General features: G+C 43.5%; 1 protein-coding gene across 3 annotated transcripts in view; it reads right to left on the bottom strand.

The window, feature by feature from the left end:
- Nucleotides 1-16,425, bottom strand: part of HTT (huntingtin) — a 153,332-nt gene that overhangs the window by 119,946 nt on the left and 16,961 nt on the right. For all 3 annotated transcript variants that reach the window (XM_032254023.1, XM_032254022.1, XM_032254021.1), the window contains exons 3-6: nt 10,982-11,102; nt 7,421-7,480; nt 5,596-5,675; nt 3,564-3,702 (exon numbers count right to left, since the gene is read on the bottom strand). In XM_032254023.1, coding sequence (XP_032109914.1) covers nt 3,564-3,702; nt 5,596-5,675; nt 7,421-7,480; nt 10,982-11,102 — 400 coding nt within the window. The remainder of the gene's footprint in view (nt 1-3,563; nt 3,703-5,595; nt 5,676-7,420; nt 7,481-10,981; nt 11,103-16,425) is intronic.

Raw genomic sequence — 16,425 nt, 5'->3', positions numbered from 1 at the left:
AAAAAAAAAAAAAAAAAAAAAGAAAGAAAGAAAGAAAGAAAAGAAAATAGCTGGATAACGGTGGTGCATACCTGTAGTCCCAACTACTTAGGAGGCTGAGGCAGAACGGCTGCTGGAGCCCAGGAGTTTGAGGCTGCAGTGAGCTATGATCGCACCACTGCACCTCAACCTGGGCAACAGAGCAAGACCCCACCAAGACAGAAAGAAAAGAAATAAGTTAAAAACATAACATTGACTAGAAGAGTTTGAGATGGATATCTAAAAAGTACAGAAAAAGAAAAGAAAAAGGTAAGATGTGAATCAATCCAGGAGTACCAACATCCAACTAACGAATTTCAGAAAGACAGAACACAGAAAATAAAGGTCAAGAACTTCTCAGAGAAAAGTAAGAAAATCTTCCCAGAACTGAAACGATAAATGTTTCCAAATTAAAAGGCCTACTAAGTACCTAGTACCTCACCTCCCCAAAAATGGAAAGCTTCTAGAGAACAGCACATTGATAGGTTAAGGAATAGGGTCATGTTGGAGACTTTAAGACAAAGGGGCAAAGACTTTGCATTTCTGAGGGACAATGATTTCTAGCCCAGAACACTATACCCAGCCAAATGTATGGGAGAAAAAAATGGCATTTTTATGAATGCAAAACCTCATACAATTTACCTCCCACTCATCTTAGGAAGTTACTAGGAGGATAGAAAGATAAACATATGGCATCTAGAAACTGGGCATCCAACAGAAGAGCAAAGGAAATTGCAGGATGACAGCAAAGAGACGTCCTAGGATACAAGTGTGCAACAGACCTGAAGAGCAACCTGCCCAGGGGTAGAGAGCTGGAGAACTCAAGAGGGATGACCCCACTGGGGAAAAACTGACTCAGTACATTACCTATCATGAAAAATTGTACTAAACATGTTTTACAAAGCAGTTGGAAGGTATAAGACAAAAAGGCCAAAGAATAATAAGCAAGCAATACAGAGGTAATGATTAACTCTAGGAAAACAAAAAGTTATACAGAGACATGTAATCAAGGCACAAACCAGCAAAGAGCAAGGCAGCAGCAATGGCCTCTGAAAGGAACCAGGGTCTGAGGAAAGGTGAACCTACAAGTCAGGATCTGGAAGAAGACTGAACATGACACAGTGATGAACGCCAGCACCAGCCTGCCCAAGAAGCTGGTGCTGCTGAGGGCCCCCGTCAAGCAGTGGGCGCTGTCTCTTCCTCCTCCAAAATGCCTTCCTAAGGATGCTGGCCCCAGCCAACACTGCAGCCCGCACCTCCATGGTTAGACCTTGCAGATGACCGCCCCCAGGCTACCCTATGGGGAAGACGATCCTGTCCCCAGCACTGGGTCACCTAGAACTTCAATAGGGGCCTGGCCTGTAAGCAGGTGACCAGCAGATCCCAGGGTGCTGAAAACTCAGGAATGACCAGGAAAGTACAGTCACCAACTTTGTCCATTCTCCTCTCCATCCCCAGGTCCTCTCTCCGCAGTTTCAACCCAGAGCAAGAAGAAACACTAAAAGTCATGTTTGTCTCTGAGACACAAGGATTAAGCAGGAAGGGAACTACTATCTTTATTTATAATCCTGTTGGTACTACTGAATTTTACTGATAATACCTTCCTTTTTAAGAAATGGCATCTCATTTTGTCACCCATGCTGGGGTGTGGTGGCACAATCACAGCTCAATGTAGCCTCAAACTCAAATTCCTGGGCTCAAGCGATCCTCCTGCCTCCTGAGTAGCTGGGACTACCGGCACGTGCCATTATGCCCAGCTAATTTTTTTTCATTTTTTTAGAGAGAGAGTCTCACTATACTGACCAAGCTGATCTCAAACTCCTGGCCTCAAACAATCCTCCTACCTCAGCCCCCTGAGCAGCTGCAATTATAGACACAAGCCATCATACCAGGCTCTTGATAATAATTTTGATAAATCATAAATGAGCAGGGAGGTAGCAGAATAGTTTTTTTTTTTAATGCCAAAGGTTCAGGAAGGAAGTAATTAATGGACTCTATGTTCAACAAAGCGTTAGCATCGTCATACTCAGATGGTGATCTACATCATGAAGATGATAACAAAGACTACAAAAATATCATCTGTCATCTGACCCTGACAGTCAGAGATATCACAAAGGGAACAGCCTTCAACAGGCCCCAGTGTACAGACGGGCGGAGTGGCGCTGTTGGGGCTCTCACAGCTTCTGACCGCAAAGGAGCACCTCCTCCCACTCCAAAGAGATGGTAATAAAAATAACAGCAGCAGCTACCCTTTACTGAGCATGATGAATTAATCATTACGCTAAATTCTTTAGATTCATGATCTCCCTTTGTCATTCCAAAGCCCCATGACTAGTTTGAATATCTCCTTAGTATTAACAAGAAAACATCAAAGCTCAGAGAAAAAACATGAGAGGTTAATAGTTTATTCCAAGACATTCAGCTAATAAGAGCAGTAGCCGCTCCCATGTGAGCCCTTCCTGTTGGCTACTATGCTACACTCTAACACGTATTCATTTACTTACTCTTAGAATTGCCCTACATGGGTCCCATTAAGGCTTTGTTTTTTTTGTTTTTTGTTTTTTTTGAGATGGAGTTTTGCTCTTTTTGCCCAGACTGCAGTGCAATGGTGTGATCTCAGCTCACTACAACCTCTGCCTTCTGGGTTCAAGCAATTCTCCTACCTCAGCCTCCCACATAGCTGGGATTACAGGCATGCGCCTCCATGCCCAACTAATTTTGTATTTTTAGAAAAGTCAGGGTTTCTCCATGTTGGTCAGGCTGGTCTCAAACTCCCAACCTTAGGTGATCCGCCCGCCTCGACCTTCCGAAGTGCCAGGATTACAGGCGTGAGCCACCGCGCCCAGCCAGTCTTATTTTTCAGAGTACAAAGGAAACAGCTTTGAGCTGTTGGGTAGTTTGCCTAGAGGAAAAGAACTAGTAAAGAGGACAGAATTCTAATCCAAGTCCATCTGATTCCAAAAGGAATACTCTACCCACTGTGTAATACCTCCTCCCAGGAGGGCCACTTGGGCTCAAACCCATGACCAACCCACCAAAAAGGAAGAGGCTAAGAATCCTGTAAACTGCAGACCATGTGACAGGGTCACTATTTCTGGACATTACAAACAAAACACTGAAGTGGGCTTGCAGGTGGTTTGTCGGAATGCCCAACAGGAAGCCAAGTGGCCCTGACAGCTGCGGGGCGCTCAGACCCACAGGGCCGCACCAGTGACCCTTCTCCTACCTGCAGTCCTGACACTCATCTTTCCTCAGCTAGGTGAGTCACTCTAGTACACCGAAAACCAACCTGCTCTGGAAAAGTGCCTTTTGAATTTGCATCTATAAACCATCTCCCTATTCAACTCTTCACCCACAATAAGAAATCAGAAGTGAAAATAAGTCCTTAGGTGCCTCAGAAATCACACAAATGGTGGTAGTCTAAATTACAACACACAACCTACCCCAACAAGCACTCCCAAGAGACTGCCTGTTCAGAAGCCCTGACCCTCCAGACTCGCTCACAGCGCCACTCGCATGTTTGTGATCTGAGGCAACAATCATACCTTAATTTCATTGTCATTTGCAAAATTGCCGAAAGCAGCCATAATTTTGGGAACAGCTGCAGCCAAGGTCTCCTGGACTGATTCCTCGGGTCTCTTGCTTGTTCGAGTCAGGCACGGCAGAAGGTTCACCAGATAAGGCCTGTGGATGCAGAAGAACGCAAGTCATTCTTCCAGGTCTCCTTCAGGAGAAACAGAAGCAATTCATTCCCTGTTAGGGAAAGGCCAGTTTTATACACAAAACAGTCCCTAATGGAGATGAGCAAAACTCAGCTAGAAGAACAGGAGGAAGAAATGTGGGTGAAGCTCAAGTGTCGGGAGGCATCCTTCATTTCTCTTATGATCACAGAGGATCCAAAAGGCTGGGTTTAAAAATTATTTGCAGTAAATCAAAGTACTTATTAAAGTACTCATTTTTAACTGGAAAATAATAGATAACGGTAAAAAATACCATTTTAAAAAACAAAACTTTTTAAATGTGAATAAAGCTTTCCTGAAAAAGGAGAATTATAAAATGGGACTGTTGGTTAAGAAGAAAAGCAGAATGTGTAGGACACAGAGCAGTGAGTCAGAGACTGCAGGAATTCACCCAACACACACAGCGACAGGGCAGGCCAGGTGCCAGGCACCAGGAGAAGCACAGCCCCACCCTCTAGTGGCACAGCTTGGCAACAAGCAGGGCCTCAGAAGGCAGCGCCCACACGAGGGACAGGGCAAGACAGGGAGGCTGGGGGAACCTCCCTAAGGAAGTGACTGTTTGCTGAGAACTGAGGGGAAGGGGGCAACCCAACCATCAGAAGGAAGGAAAACCTGACTCGTCTGAAGAACTAATCAGACCAATGAATCAATGCAGAGTGTCTGAGGAGACAGAGCCAGTGACGGGTCTGGAATCTATCTAGATGGTGCTGGGAAATGGGTACAAAAGTTTAAATAAGGGAATGACAAGACCAAATTATATTCTTTAAGGTCGCTTTGGCTGCTATGCGGAGAACCTGGGATATGTTGCTTCAGAAATAGAACACATTTTTTGAAATGATAGTAAAAGAAAAAAGATTATAAAAAAAGGAATTTCCTTAGTGATTATGCCTCTGCAGCTATGCAAGTTTTTTTGGTTTTTTGTTTTTCTGAAACAGGTCTCACTCTGTCGCCCAGGCTGGACTGCAGTGACGCGATCTTGGCTCAACATGACCTCCAACTCCCAGGCTCTCAAGTGATCCTCCCACATCAGCCTCTCAAGTAGCCGTGACTACAGGCACGCACCACCGTGACTGGCTAATTTTGTATTTTTTATAGAGGCAGGGTTTCACCATGTTGCCCACTTTGGCTTAAGCAATCCACCGGCTGCAGCCTCCCAAAGTGCTGGGGTTACAGGTATGAGTCACTACACCCGACCCCTATAAGATTTGTATTGAAACTCAGTTCATATTAATAGGGAGGGTTTAGACCACTCTCCCAGTGACTCAGGATCGAGCTGAGGGTCTGTGGGACATCAGCATGTATTGCAGGTTAAGGAGACGGAAAGAGCTGATGAAAAGTGGTTTTGCTTTTGTTTCTCAATCCATTAAGATACAACCGTTTTGACTAGACAAAACTAGTGACAGTACAACAATCATATTTTTAACTCATGTAATAGACAAATGGATATTTTGCTATAAGTCCCATAGTCAGCAATAATGAAGTTGGTACCTCAACCTTCAACAGTTTGGCAAGTATCTCTCAAGCAAGTATTACAGCAGACACTGTCACTGGTGTTGGGCTGCAACAGAGAACAGGACACTAAGACCCCTGCTGTCCTGGAGCACACATCCCATAAGTCTCTTGGGGGAGGGTGGGAGAGAAAATGAACAAGCACACAGATAGACTGCACGTGACAATTTTTGACACGGATTAGTGCTATGAGGGAAACATGCACAAGGCAAAGTCGACTGCAATTTGGAGGAGGCAGAGTAGACTTCTGAAATGACATCTGTGCTGAGACATAAAGGAGTAGCAGCTGGCCCCTGACAAACATCATCATCCAGAGTGTACAGCTTACCTGCATTTCTGAGGCCGAACCAAGTGAGCCAGCTCAGCAAACCTCCACAGGGCAGCACGCAAACTCCGAGGGGCACCATTCTGAGGGGTGCAATGAGTGATGCATTAGGAGACACGCACTAGTCACCAAGAGAGTTGCATAGAAACAAAGCATTTCCTTTCACTGTTACTTTTTATGTTTAGAGAAAAGGCCATTTAAATGCATAAAACATCTGATAACTAAGGTCTAGTGGGCCTCAATTATAAAAATATCAAGTAAGTTACCATTTTTAATTCCCATCTCATCTAATAAAGAGTAACCTTTTGAAGAAAAGTAAAGCATTATTAGTCTACCAAACAGCAATTCCTTCTAACACTGTGAATTATTGAATAAAGATGAAATTCCACAGATGCTGCTCAATAGAGTGAAGCTCGTTCAGTGCTGGAAATAAAGCCCAAGACCTGGTATTCGATAGCACAGCAGAGGGATTATACTCGATAATATATAGTCAATAATAATTTTTGTTGTTTTAGACAGAATCTCACTTGGTTGCCCAGGCTGGAGGGCAGTGGCACAATCTCAGCTCACGGTAGATTCAACCTCCCAGGCTCCATTAATCCTCCCACCTCAATCTCCTGAGTAGCTGGGACTACAGTGGTGCACCACCACACCCGGCTAATTTCTGTACAGACAGTGTTTCGCCATGTTGTCCATGCTGGTCTCAAACTCCTGGACTCAAGCAATCCACCCACCTCGGCTTCCCAAAGTGCTGGGACTACAGGTATGAGCTACCACACCCGAACTGATTTTATTTCATTTTTATTTTTATTTTTTGAGATGGAGTCTCACTCTGCTACCCAGACTGGAGTGCAGTGGTATGGTCTTGGCTCAATGCAACCTCTGCCCAACCAGGTTCAAGTGATTCTCCCACCTCAGCCTCTCGAGTAGCTGGGATTATAGGTGCCCGCCATCATGCCTGGCTAATTTTTGTGTTTTTAGTAGAGATGAGGTTTCTCCACGTTGGCCAGGCTGGTCTCGAACTCCTGACCTCAGCTGATCTGCCTGCCTCAGCCTCCCAAAATGCTGGGATTAAAGGTGTGAGCCACTGTACCCTGACTCTTTTAGTTATTTTTAAATGTATAACAGACCCGGGACAGTGCCTCATGCCTGTAATCTCAACACATTGGGAGGCCAAGGCAGGCGGATCACCTGAGGTCAGGAGTTCAAAACCAGCCCAAAGTTCGCTTGAACCTGGGAGGCGGAAGTTGCAGTGAGCCAAGATTGCACCAATGCATTCCAGCCTGCTTGACAGAGCGAGGCTCTGTCTCAAAATTAAAATAAAATAATTAAAAGAGTATAATTGGATTGTTAGTAACACAAAGGACAGATGCTTCAGGGGATGGATACCCAACTTTCCATAATGTGATTATTATGTATTATCTACCTGTATCAAAAAACCTCATGTATCCCGTAAATACATACACTTACATGTACCTACAAAATGTACCTATAAAAATTAAAAATTTAGGCCAGGCATGGTGGCTCATGCCTGGGAGGCTGAGGCAAGCAGATCATGAGGTCAGGAGATCAAGACCATCCTGACCATGGTGAAACCCCATCTCTACTAAAATACAAAAAATTAGCCAGGCATAGCAGTATGTGCCTGTAGTCCCAGCTGCGCAGGAGGCTGAGGCAGGGGAATCACTTGAATCCGGGAGATAGAGGTTGCAGTGAGCCAGGATCATGCCACTAAACTTCAGCCTGGCAAAAGAGCAAGACTCCGTCTCAAAAATAAATAAATAAATAAAAATTTAAAACATTTTTTAAAAAGAAAAGAAGAGCCCACCTTTTTAATCTCCTTGTAGAGCTCGAGCTGTAACCTTGGAAGATTAGAATCCATCAAAGCCTACAACAAAACACATGAGATTTATTTTTGGAAGACACATTCCATCAGCAGTTCTAAGCAAGCCAAAAGGGAACTAAGATTTCAATTTTGGGGCAAAGTAAAACATAATAGCAACTAAATTAAGAATATATTCATTAAGAAAGAAAGAAGGAAATATATGCAGGAAGTTACTGAATAAACTACAAAATACAGGTCATTCAATTAAATAGAAAAATGGAACAACAATTTAATTTTCATTATCATCAAATACTACATAATATCAAAATTTAAATGGTAGGTGGTTCATATATAATAAATCCTAAAGCCCCTGGAGTAAATCTTTAACCTTCACTACGTGAACATTCTGTTGGATGACAAAGGCTCAGACAGTGCCCTGGACATCTACAGGGTCCCGGGCGCTGAGAGTGTACTAATGAAACCACAGGACCCTTGCCCCAGCCCAGAACGCTTCTTGAGGCTGAGTCCTGCATCCTTTCTGCAGGTGTAGCCATGGACCCCTTCCCCCAACCCAGAGTTTACTGCCAGTTGGGAGCCCCATGTTCCTCACAGCACCTCTTAACCCTCCTTGCTCACTGGTGAGGCTAAACCAGAAATTATGGCCACATGGTCAACTTTAAGCCAATAACGATGCTAACGGCACAAAGTCCACATTAGAGACTGGCTTCTCAAGCTGGGGGACGGGACAGGGAAGACTTTGGTGCCCCATTCTCACCCATGGGAGCCTTCTCTTCCAAATGCTTGAAAATCAAAAGCAGATCACATTCTGGGAAATTCTGAGGGGCAATAATGTCTCAGAAATTTTTAAATCCTGATTCTGCTGTTGCAGTTTGTACTGAAAGTCCTTAAATGAGCAAACCAAACTGGACAAACATTTATTTAAACATTACTCCTTAAATAAAACTAGAAGCCTTATCACAGCGTGATTTAGCTTTACAAGTGTTTTGTAAACAAACACCAAGCTTATTTTACAACAAGAGAAAGCGAAAACTCAGCCCCTCCTAAGAGCAGGGAACGGGCTCTCACAATCGACGCCAGTCGCTAGGTGATGGTGGTGTACCGCCAGCCTCTTCCCTCTTGCCCCTGCTTCCGCAGACATACAGGTGGCTGCCTCCCCTCACAGCCCTGCCACCACCCTGGCTTGAGGCCCTACGCTCCTGCCGGGCCTACTCACTCCTACCTGTACGCCCTCCCACCTCTGTCCTCCTCCACCCACGTCCTCACCAGATCACTCTTCCCAAATAATACATTCCCCTGACCGCACAGGCAGTCTTCAAAAGCCCCTCATTCTCTACCAAACAAGGTACAACCCCTTGACTTGAGCCTCATGGTGTCCCACTCTCTGGCAGCATAAGATGGGTTCCCCCTCCTCTCAGCCTCCACAGAGTCCTGGCATCCCTCGCCCCAAGATGCAGTTATGGTTAACAAGGTCTCCAATCTACTCTTTTACCTATTGGCTCCTGCCTCCAGGGAGCCTTCCCTGCCTCCCGAGACAGAAATCACTTCAGCCTTCTGATGGTCACGGCAATTTGCCAACACCTCACAGAACAGACACTTTATGCCACATGTCAAGCTCTTGCTGGACACACATGCTTCATCACCTGAGACTAACCTACTTGAGGGAGGCATGCTGCCAGGCTATGTCAGATTCCAGTGCATTTCTCTAGGTAAACCACAAGCAAAATGTGCCCATTTTCTTGGGCTAAGTAGAACCTGGTTCTCAACATACACATACGGTGATATTCATGAGAAGACAAAGTCAGGACCTGAAGGCTAAGTGACCATACCTGTGCTCCCTACACCTGGTCTGGGGCCACACGTGCTCTCCCAAACCTGCCGCTCCTCTGCCACAGTGAGAGCAAACCTAGCCAGATCCTGATGCCACTGCCAGCCCGCTGGGCCTGACAACTACAGCATCTGAGGATGTAGGAACCTGTGAACAGCCAAACCCTGCTGCACCAAACTTAAGCAGAAGAGAGAAATGGCTGGGAACAAAGAAGAGGAAATGGGAGAGAAGCAAGGAGACAGCCAGGAAGAGCACCTGAGTCCTAAACCCATAACTCAGGGCCATAGCCTACAGCCCTCAGACACACACCAAGCCCATGGAATTCCTGGGAAAAACTGAAGAAGGAGGTTTAAAAAATAACAATACTTACACGTTAAATGACCAATATTAGAACACTTTTTGGTCATATTATTCTCTTGCCCTCTTAATGTCCCATTCGCCATGAACCAAGGCAACCTAGGATAATCCTCTTTTCAGATTTTCAGACTCTGAGGATCAAATATCAAGAATTGAAACAGCAACGGCCAGGCTCAGTGGCTCACACCTGTGATACCAGCACTTTGGGACGCCAAAGAGGGAGGATCACTTGAGCCCAGGCGTTCAAGACCAGCCTGGGCAACATGGTAAGATCCTGTAACTACAAATAACTTTAAAAATTAGCTGGGCATAGTGGTGCACACCTGTAGTACCAGCTACTCAAGGAGCCAAAGCAGGAAGATAGCTTGAGCCCAGTTGGTCAAGGCTGCAGTAAGCCATGATCACCCACTGCACTCCAGCCTGGGTGACTGAGCGAGATCCTGTTTCATCTAAAAAAGGCCAGCCTGGTCCTGCCAGTGGGAATAACAGACACAAGCAAGGATAGTTAGGCCTGTGGAGAACCAGGCTTAAGCAGAAGCAGGCCTCTGCAAATACCCTACGGGATGCCATCCACATACAAGTGGCACCAATGACCAGCAGGTACAAAGAACAAGATGACACTGATACAGGTCACCACAGGAGTGAGATGCGTGCAAAGCAGGAAGTGTCAGCAGAGAGAGGAGACAGGGACCACTCTAGGGACAACAGAGGGAGCTAGAATCCCATGGCTCCAGAGAAGCCAGTGTCCTGACCACAGAAAGCGTGATTAGCTAACAAAGGGCTAGCCAGGAAGGAAAGATTTCCTGGGCAAAAGGATACCATGGAGTCCGTGTGATGGAAAAAGAGAAGCAGAGCCACGCCCATCAATCTTGCTGGGTAAGCGTGTAAGGATGTCGTTATGCAAAAGTATTAATAATTATTCTACCACTTTGAGGGTCCAGTAGCGGCAATGAGTGCATTTAACCCTCATACACACACAGACGCACACTCACACACACGCCACAAAAACTCTGATCCCATCTTATAGTGAAGGAAACTGAGACTTGTGGAAATGTGCGTATAGCTCCGGCTTCTCTGGCACCTGTAGTGACATTTTCCCAGGAGTATCCAGGGGCCACCATCAGTTCCCTTCACTGACCTAGGCACCGTGCAGGCACAAGGGTCAACACAGCTCCTTCTGACCAGGCAGGTGTGGCAAGCAACGCAGGCAGATACCAGAGCACCTCCAAACCACACACCAGAAAGGAAAAAAGTTCACACATCCTCAGGGACCCAAAACAGAAGAATGCTCCACAATGGCTTCTTCTCTTAGCCTACAATGATGGCAGCTCGGAGGGGAACACCGTCCACACAGTTCTTACTTTGATAACTTTGTTGAGGCATTCATCAGCCACCATCCTGACATCTGACTCTGCGTCATCACTGCACAGCAGAAAAAGTTCCATAGCGATGCCCAGAAGTTTCTGAAATTCTGGAGAATTTCTAAGCAAAAAAGAAGAGAAACTGTCAACAGGAACCTAAGGTGACATGACGATGAAATGTAATGAAGTATCCGGTGTCCTGCATGGAATTCTGGAACAGAAAAAAGACATTACACAGAAACTAAGAAAATCTGAACAAAGTCTGGACTTTAGTTAGTAGCATATCAATAGTAATTCATTAAACATGAAAATGTCTTACACGGATGTAAGATGATGACAATTGGATAACTGGGTGTAGGATATATGAACACTACCCTATCTTTGTAATTTTTTTCTATAAATCTAAAACTATTCCAAAATAAAATTTAAAAAGAGAGATTGTACTTGTAAAGCAATTCTCATTTTTCTTTTTAAACTTTTGTTTAAAAACTTCAGATAGTTCAATCCCAGACAACCCACCACTTTCTGCCAGAAGTTTACTTTTACTCTTACCCTACAATATCCTTGGAACCTTGACAATCAGTAGAGCAGTGTATCTCTCTTGCCCCTTTTTAATCTTGCTTTCAACACATACAAAAGTATAACCATATTTCACCCTAAGATGCCAGTAAATCGTAATCAGATTGTGTTTTTGTTGTGCTGGATCGAATATGAAAGAGTCACAAAAACTGGAGTTTGTGTACTATTTGTAAACTATTTTTAAATGTTTAACTGAAAGACACTGTTTAGGCCATCATGATCCAACTGTCTAAACAAAGCCGAGAGGGCTGAACTGATGAGCCATGTACATGAAACTGACTTCACAGCATTTGGAAGCATCCAAACCAGTAACACGAGGATGTTCTTGAAGTAATCCCAAGAATAGTAAATCCCAGTAATACAGGGGATGTGCTATTTTTGAAGCATCAAAATCAGATTGCTGTTTCATGATCTCAATCTAACATACTCTGAAATCGAATCTCTCTTCCTCTTTATCTCTAGGTAAAAATTCCAAACAATGGTTGAAAGGTAGCCATGAGCCTAAGAAGTACCAAGGGACCACATCAGTAATGATCAACAAACTTATAAAAGCATAAAACAAAACATCCCACTTAGCAGTATTTCAGAGTTTATCCATGCGGAATACAGCCATGAATAACGAACTGAGGAAAGGTCTTTGAAATACCAGATCATTCAAACGCTGTGCTCAAAAGCACTGCTGTCAACAGAAACAGAATGTGAGCTATAATTTTATATTTCCTAGCTGACACATCAAAATTAAAAAGAAAATAGGCAAGATTTTCATAATGTTTCATTTAACCCAATACACCCAAACTATTATTTCAACATGTGATTATTATGAAGAAATGATTAAGATATATAACTACATTTTTTAAAGCACTTCTCAATTCAGACACTAAATTTTCATCAGAAAAACTTTACCTATGTTTAGACTTAGTAAAGTTTTTTAAAATCCAGTCAAAAAAGTTCATATACCATTTCCAACCACACTTTAATAAATATTGATTTTTACATGTAAATGTGATAAAATAGATATAGGGCTAATCAGCTTACCTATTTCTTCTTGAGAGAGCTCTAATAGTTTGTGTCTTTCAAGGAACTTACCCATTTCATCTATAAGTAGTCAAATTTATTGGCATAAAGTTGTTCATAATATTCCCACATAGTCCTTTTTTTATTTTTATTTTTATTTGAGACAGAGTCTTGCTCTGTCCCCCAAGATGAAGTGCAATGGCGCAATCTCGGTCACCGCAACCTCCGCCTCCTGGGTTCAAGCGATTCTCCTGCCTCAGCCTCCCGAGTAGCTGGGACTACAGGCATGTGCCGCCACGCCCAGCTAAATTTTTTTTTTTTATTTTTAGTAGAGGTAGGGTTTCACCATGTTGGTCAGGATGGGCTCCAACTCCTGACCTCATGATCTACCCACCTCAGCCTCCCAAAGTACTGGGATTACAGGTATGAGCTACTGCACCTGGCTTAATTTTTATATTTTTAGTAAAGACAAGGTTTCACCATGTTGGCCAGGCTGGTCTCAAACCCCTGACCTCAGGTGATCTGTCTGCCTTGGCCTCCCAAAGTGCTGGGATTACAGGTATGAGTCACTGCACCTGGCCTTATATGGTCCTTTTAATATCTATATAATCTGTACTACTGTCATCTCCCTCATTCCTGATATTGATAATTTGTGACTTCACTTTTTTTCTATCAGCCTTACCAATTTATTGATGTTCTCGATCAACCAGCTTTTGGTTTTACTGATTTTCTATGTATTTCTGTTTTCTATTTTACTGACTTCTGCTCTTATCTTTATGATGTCCATTCTTCTAGTAACTTTTTGTTTTTGAGATAAGGTCTCATTCTGTTGCCCAGGGTGTAGCACAGTGGCACAATCACTGTTCACTGCAGCCTCAACCTCCCAGCCTCAAGCAATCCTCCCGCCTTAAAGGCTCCTGGTTAGCTGGCATAGCTGGCTAATTTTTTGTATTTTTTTTGTAGATATGGGGCTCCCTATGCTTCCCAGGCTGGTCTCGAACTGCCTGTCTCAAACAATCTGCCTGCCTTGGTCTCCCAAAGTGCCAGAATTACAGGCATGAGCCACCACACTTGGCCCTTCTGGTAACTCTGGATTCCATCTGCTTGACATTTTCAAGTTTCCAAAGGTGGAAGCTGAGGTCATTGATTTGAAATCTTTCTTTCCTAAAACAGGCATTTAATGCTAGAAATTTCCCTTTAATATGCTATAACAGCACCCCACAAGTTTAGAAATGTCTTGTTTTTATATTAGTCAATTCGAAAGACTTTCAAATTTCCCTTTTGACTTCACTCTGACTCATGGGCCACGTGGAAATGAGTTTTTCCACATACCTGAGGCTTTTTCCAGATTATCTTCCTATAATATATTCCAACTTAATGATATTGGAGTCAGAAAACATACTCTGAATAATTTGAATGCTTCTAATTTAGAGACTTGTTTTATGGCCCAGTATCTGATCTATCTTGGCAGACATTCTGGAGTGTCCTGTAAATGCCAATCAGGTCGCATAAGGGGACAGTGTTGTTCAAGTTTTCTAGATCCAGATATTACAGCTACATGTTCTACAAATCATTAAGAGAGGTTACTGAAATCTCTCTCTCTGTGGATCTGTCTGTGTCTACTTACAGTTCTGTCAGGCTTAGCTTCATATATTTCGGCTCTGTAGCCAGGTGCATAAACATTTCAGCTTATTATGCCGGGCTGATGAACAAATGAATCTCCTTCATCATTATGAAACGACCATCTCATCCTGGGCAATAGCCTTTGCTTTGAAATCCACTTTGTCTGCTATTAATAGAACCAGTCTAGCTTTCATCTCATTCTTGTGAGCATGGTGAACTTCCTTCCGTTCTGTTACTTGTAAGCTGTTTTTGCCTTTATATTTAGAATGGGTTTCTTGCAGGCAACAGCATATACTGAGTCTTACTTTTCCATTCCATCTGAAAAATCTGTGCCTTTTACATTTACTGTCCTTTTTGACATAACTAGTTTAAATCTACCATCAAGCTCGCTCTTTCCTATTTGTCCCATATGCTCTTTATTTGCCTTTTCCCCTATTTCTGGCTTCTCTGGGATTCACTATTTTTATAATTCTATTTAATCTTCTTTTCTGGTTCATTAGCTATAACTCCTTGCTGTGCTTTTGGTTGTCGCTTAATTGCTTACAATGTGTATCTTCGCCACAATCTACCTTAATGATAATATACCATTTCACATGCAGCATGAAATTCGTTTTCTGCCGCTGCTATCACAAATTAACACAAACTATGTGGCCTAAAACAAACAAAAAATTTATTCTTTCATAGTTTTGGAGGCCACAGTCCAAAATTAGTATCACCGAGCTGAAATTAAGGTATTGGCAGCACCACGTTCCCTCTGGTACAGGCTCTAAAGGAGAATTGGTCCATGCCTCTTCCAGCTTTGGTGGCTGCTGCATTCCTTGGCTTGTAGCATCATCACTCCAATTTTCAAGGCCAGCACCTTCAAATCTTTCTGTTCCATCTTCACATGGCCTTGTGTGTGTGTGTAAAATCTCCCTCTGCCTCCTTTTTATAAGCATACATGTGATTGCATGTAATGCCCATCCAGATCATCCAAGATAGCCCCCCATCTCAAGATCCTGAATTTAATCACGCCATAAAACAATTTTTCTTATAAAGTAATATTTACAGGTTCTAGGGATTAGGACCTGATTATTATTATTATTTTTTTTTTTTTGGCGGAGGGAGTGGAGTCTCGCTTCTCACCCAGGCTGGAGTGCAGTGGCTTGATCTCTGCTCACTGCAACCACCGCCTCCTCGGTTCATGCAATTCTCCTATCTCAGCCTCCTAAGTAGCTGGGACTACAGGTGTGACCACCATTACACCCAGCTAACTTTTAGTAGAGACGGTGTTTCACCTTGTTGGTCAGGCTGGTCTTGAACTCCTGCCCTCCGATGATCCACCCGCCTCGGCCTCCCAAAGTACTGGGATTACAGCCATGAGCCACCGCACCCAGCCAGGACTTGATATATTTTAGGGAAAGAGGGGAGCACTATTCTGCCTAGCACAAATATATTTCAATTTCTGCTCTTCCAGCCTTTATGCTACTGTCATACAATTCATTTCTACATGTTATAAACCCTGAAATGTATTATTTTTGTTGCAAACAAATTAATCTCTTTTTAATATTAGGTGGGATCAGAGTAACAAAACTTAGTCTGGGGCTAGGTGGGCAAATCTTTCTAAGTACCCTACCTGCACTATGAGAGCTGAGGCTTTCCCCTCCAACCGGTGTGATTACAAATTCTTCCTGGCCCTGTATGAGTTTCGGCAATGGTTCCTTCTAATCCTTTTAGGTGATTCTACCTCCAGCCCTGGATCATTTCCTCACAGGCCTGTGCTCATCAATACTCAGCTACACCCTTAAGAGAGCACTATGCAGTTTTCCAGAACTCCCTCTGCAGCTCTCTTCTCTGCTATTCTTCCGTAGGGGCTCTAACCACTGCAGCCTCTCTAGACTCCCAGCTATGCCTCTTCAACCCAACAAACCGCTAGCTCAGCCTCAGCTTCCTCTCAGTTATTCCTCTTGCCATGGCCAGATGGCCAGGAAGTAACGTAAGGAAATTATAGGGCTATCCACATTCATTTTCCTGGGATAACTATTCTTTGCCTGATGCCCAACTCTGTTATGTATATTTCATCCATTTTCAACTATTTCAAGGCAAAAAGATAAATGCTGTCCTTGTTATTCTATCTTAGCCAGAAGCAAAAACCTTTCATGATTTTTTAATAGAATTTTTTAACACATTGTTAATATATTTTCCAGTCACAAATGTCAATATCTATTGGTCAGAAGTGGTGGCTCATG

This window comes from Sapajus apella, unplaced genomic scaffold, assembly GCF_009761245.1.
Source record: "Sapajus apella isolate SASKATOON/1434 unplaced genomic scaffold, GSC_monkey_1.0 scaffold85, whole genome shotgun sequence".
NCBI lineage: Eukaryota > Metazoa > Chordata > Mammalia > Primates > Cebidae > Sapajus > Sapajus apella.
Note: the sequence above shows the minus strand (reverse complement) of the source record. Positions and strands in the feature narration are given on the sequence as shown.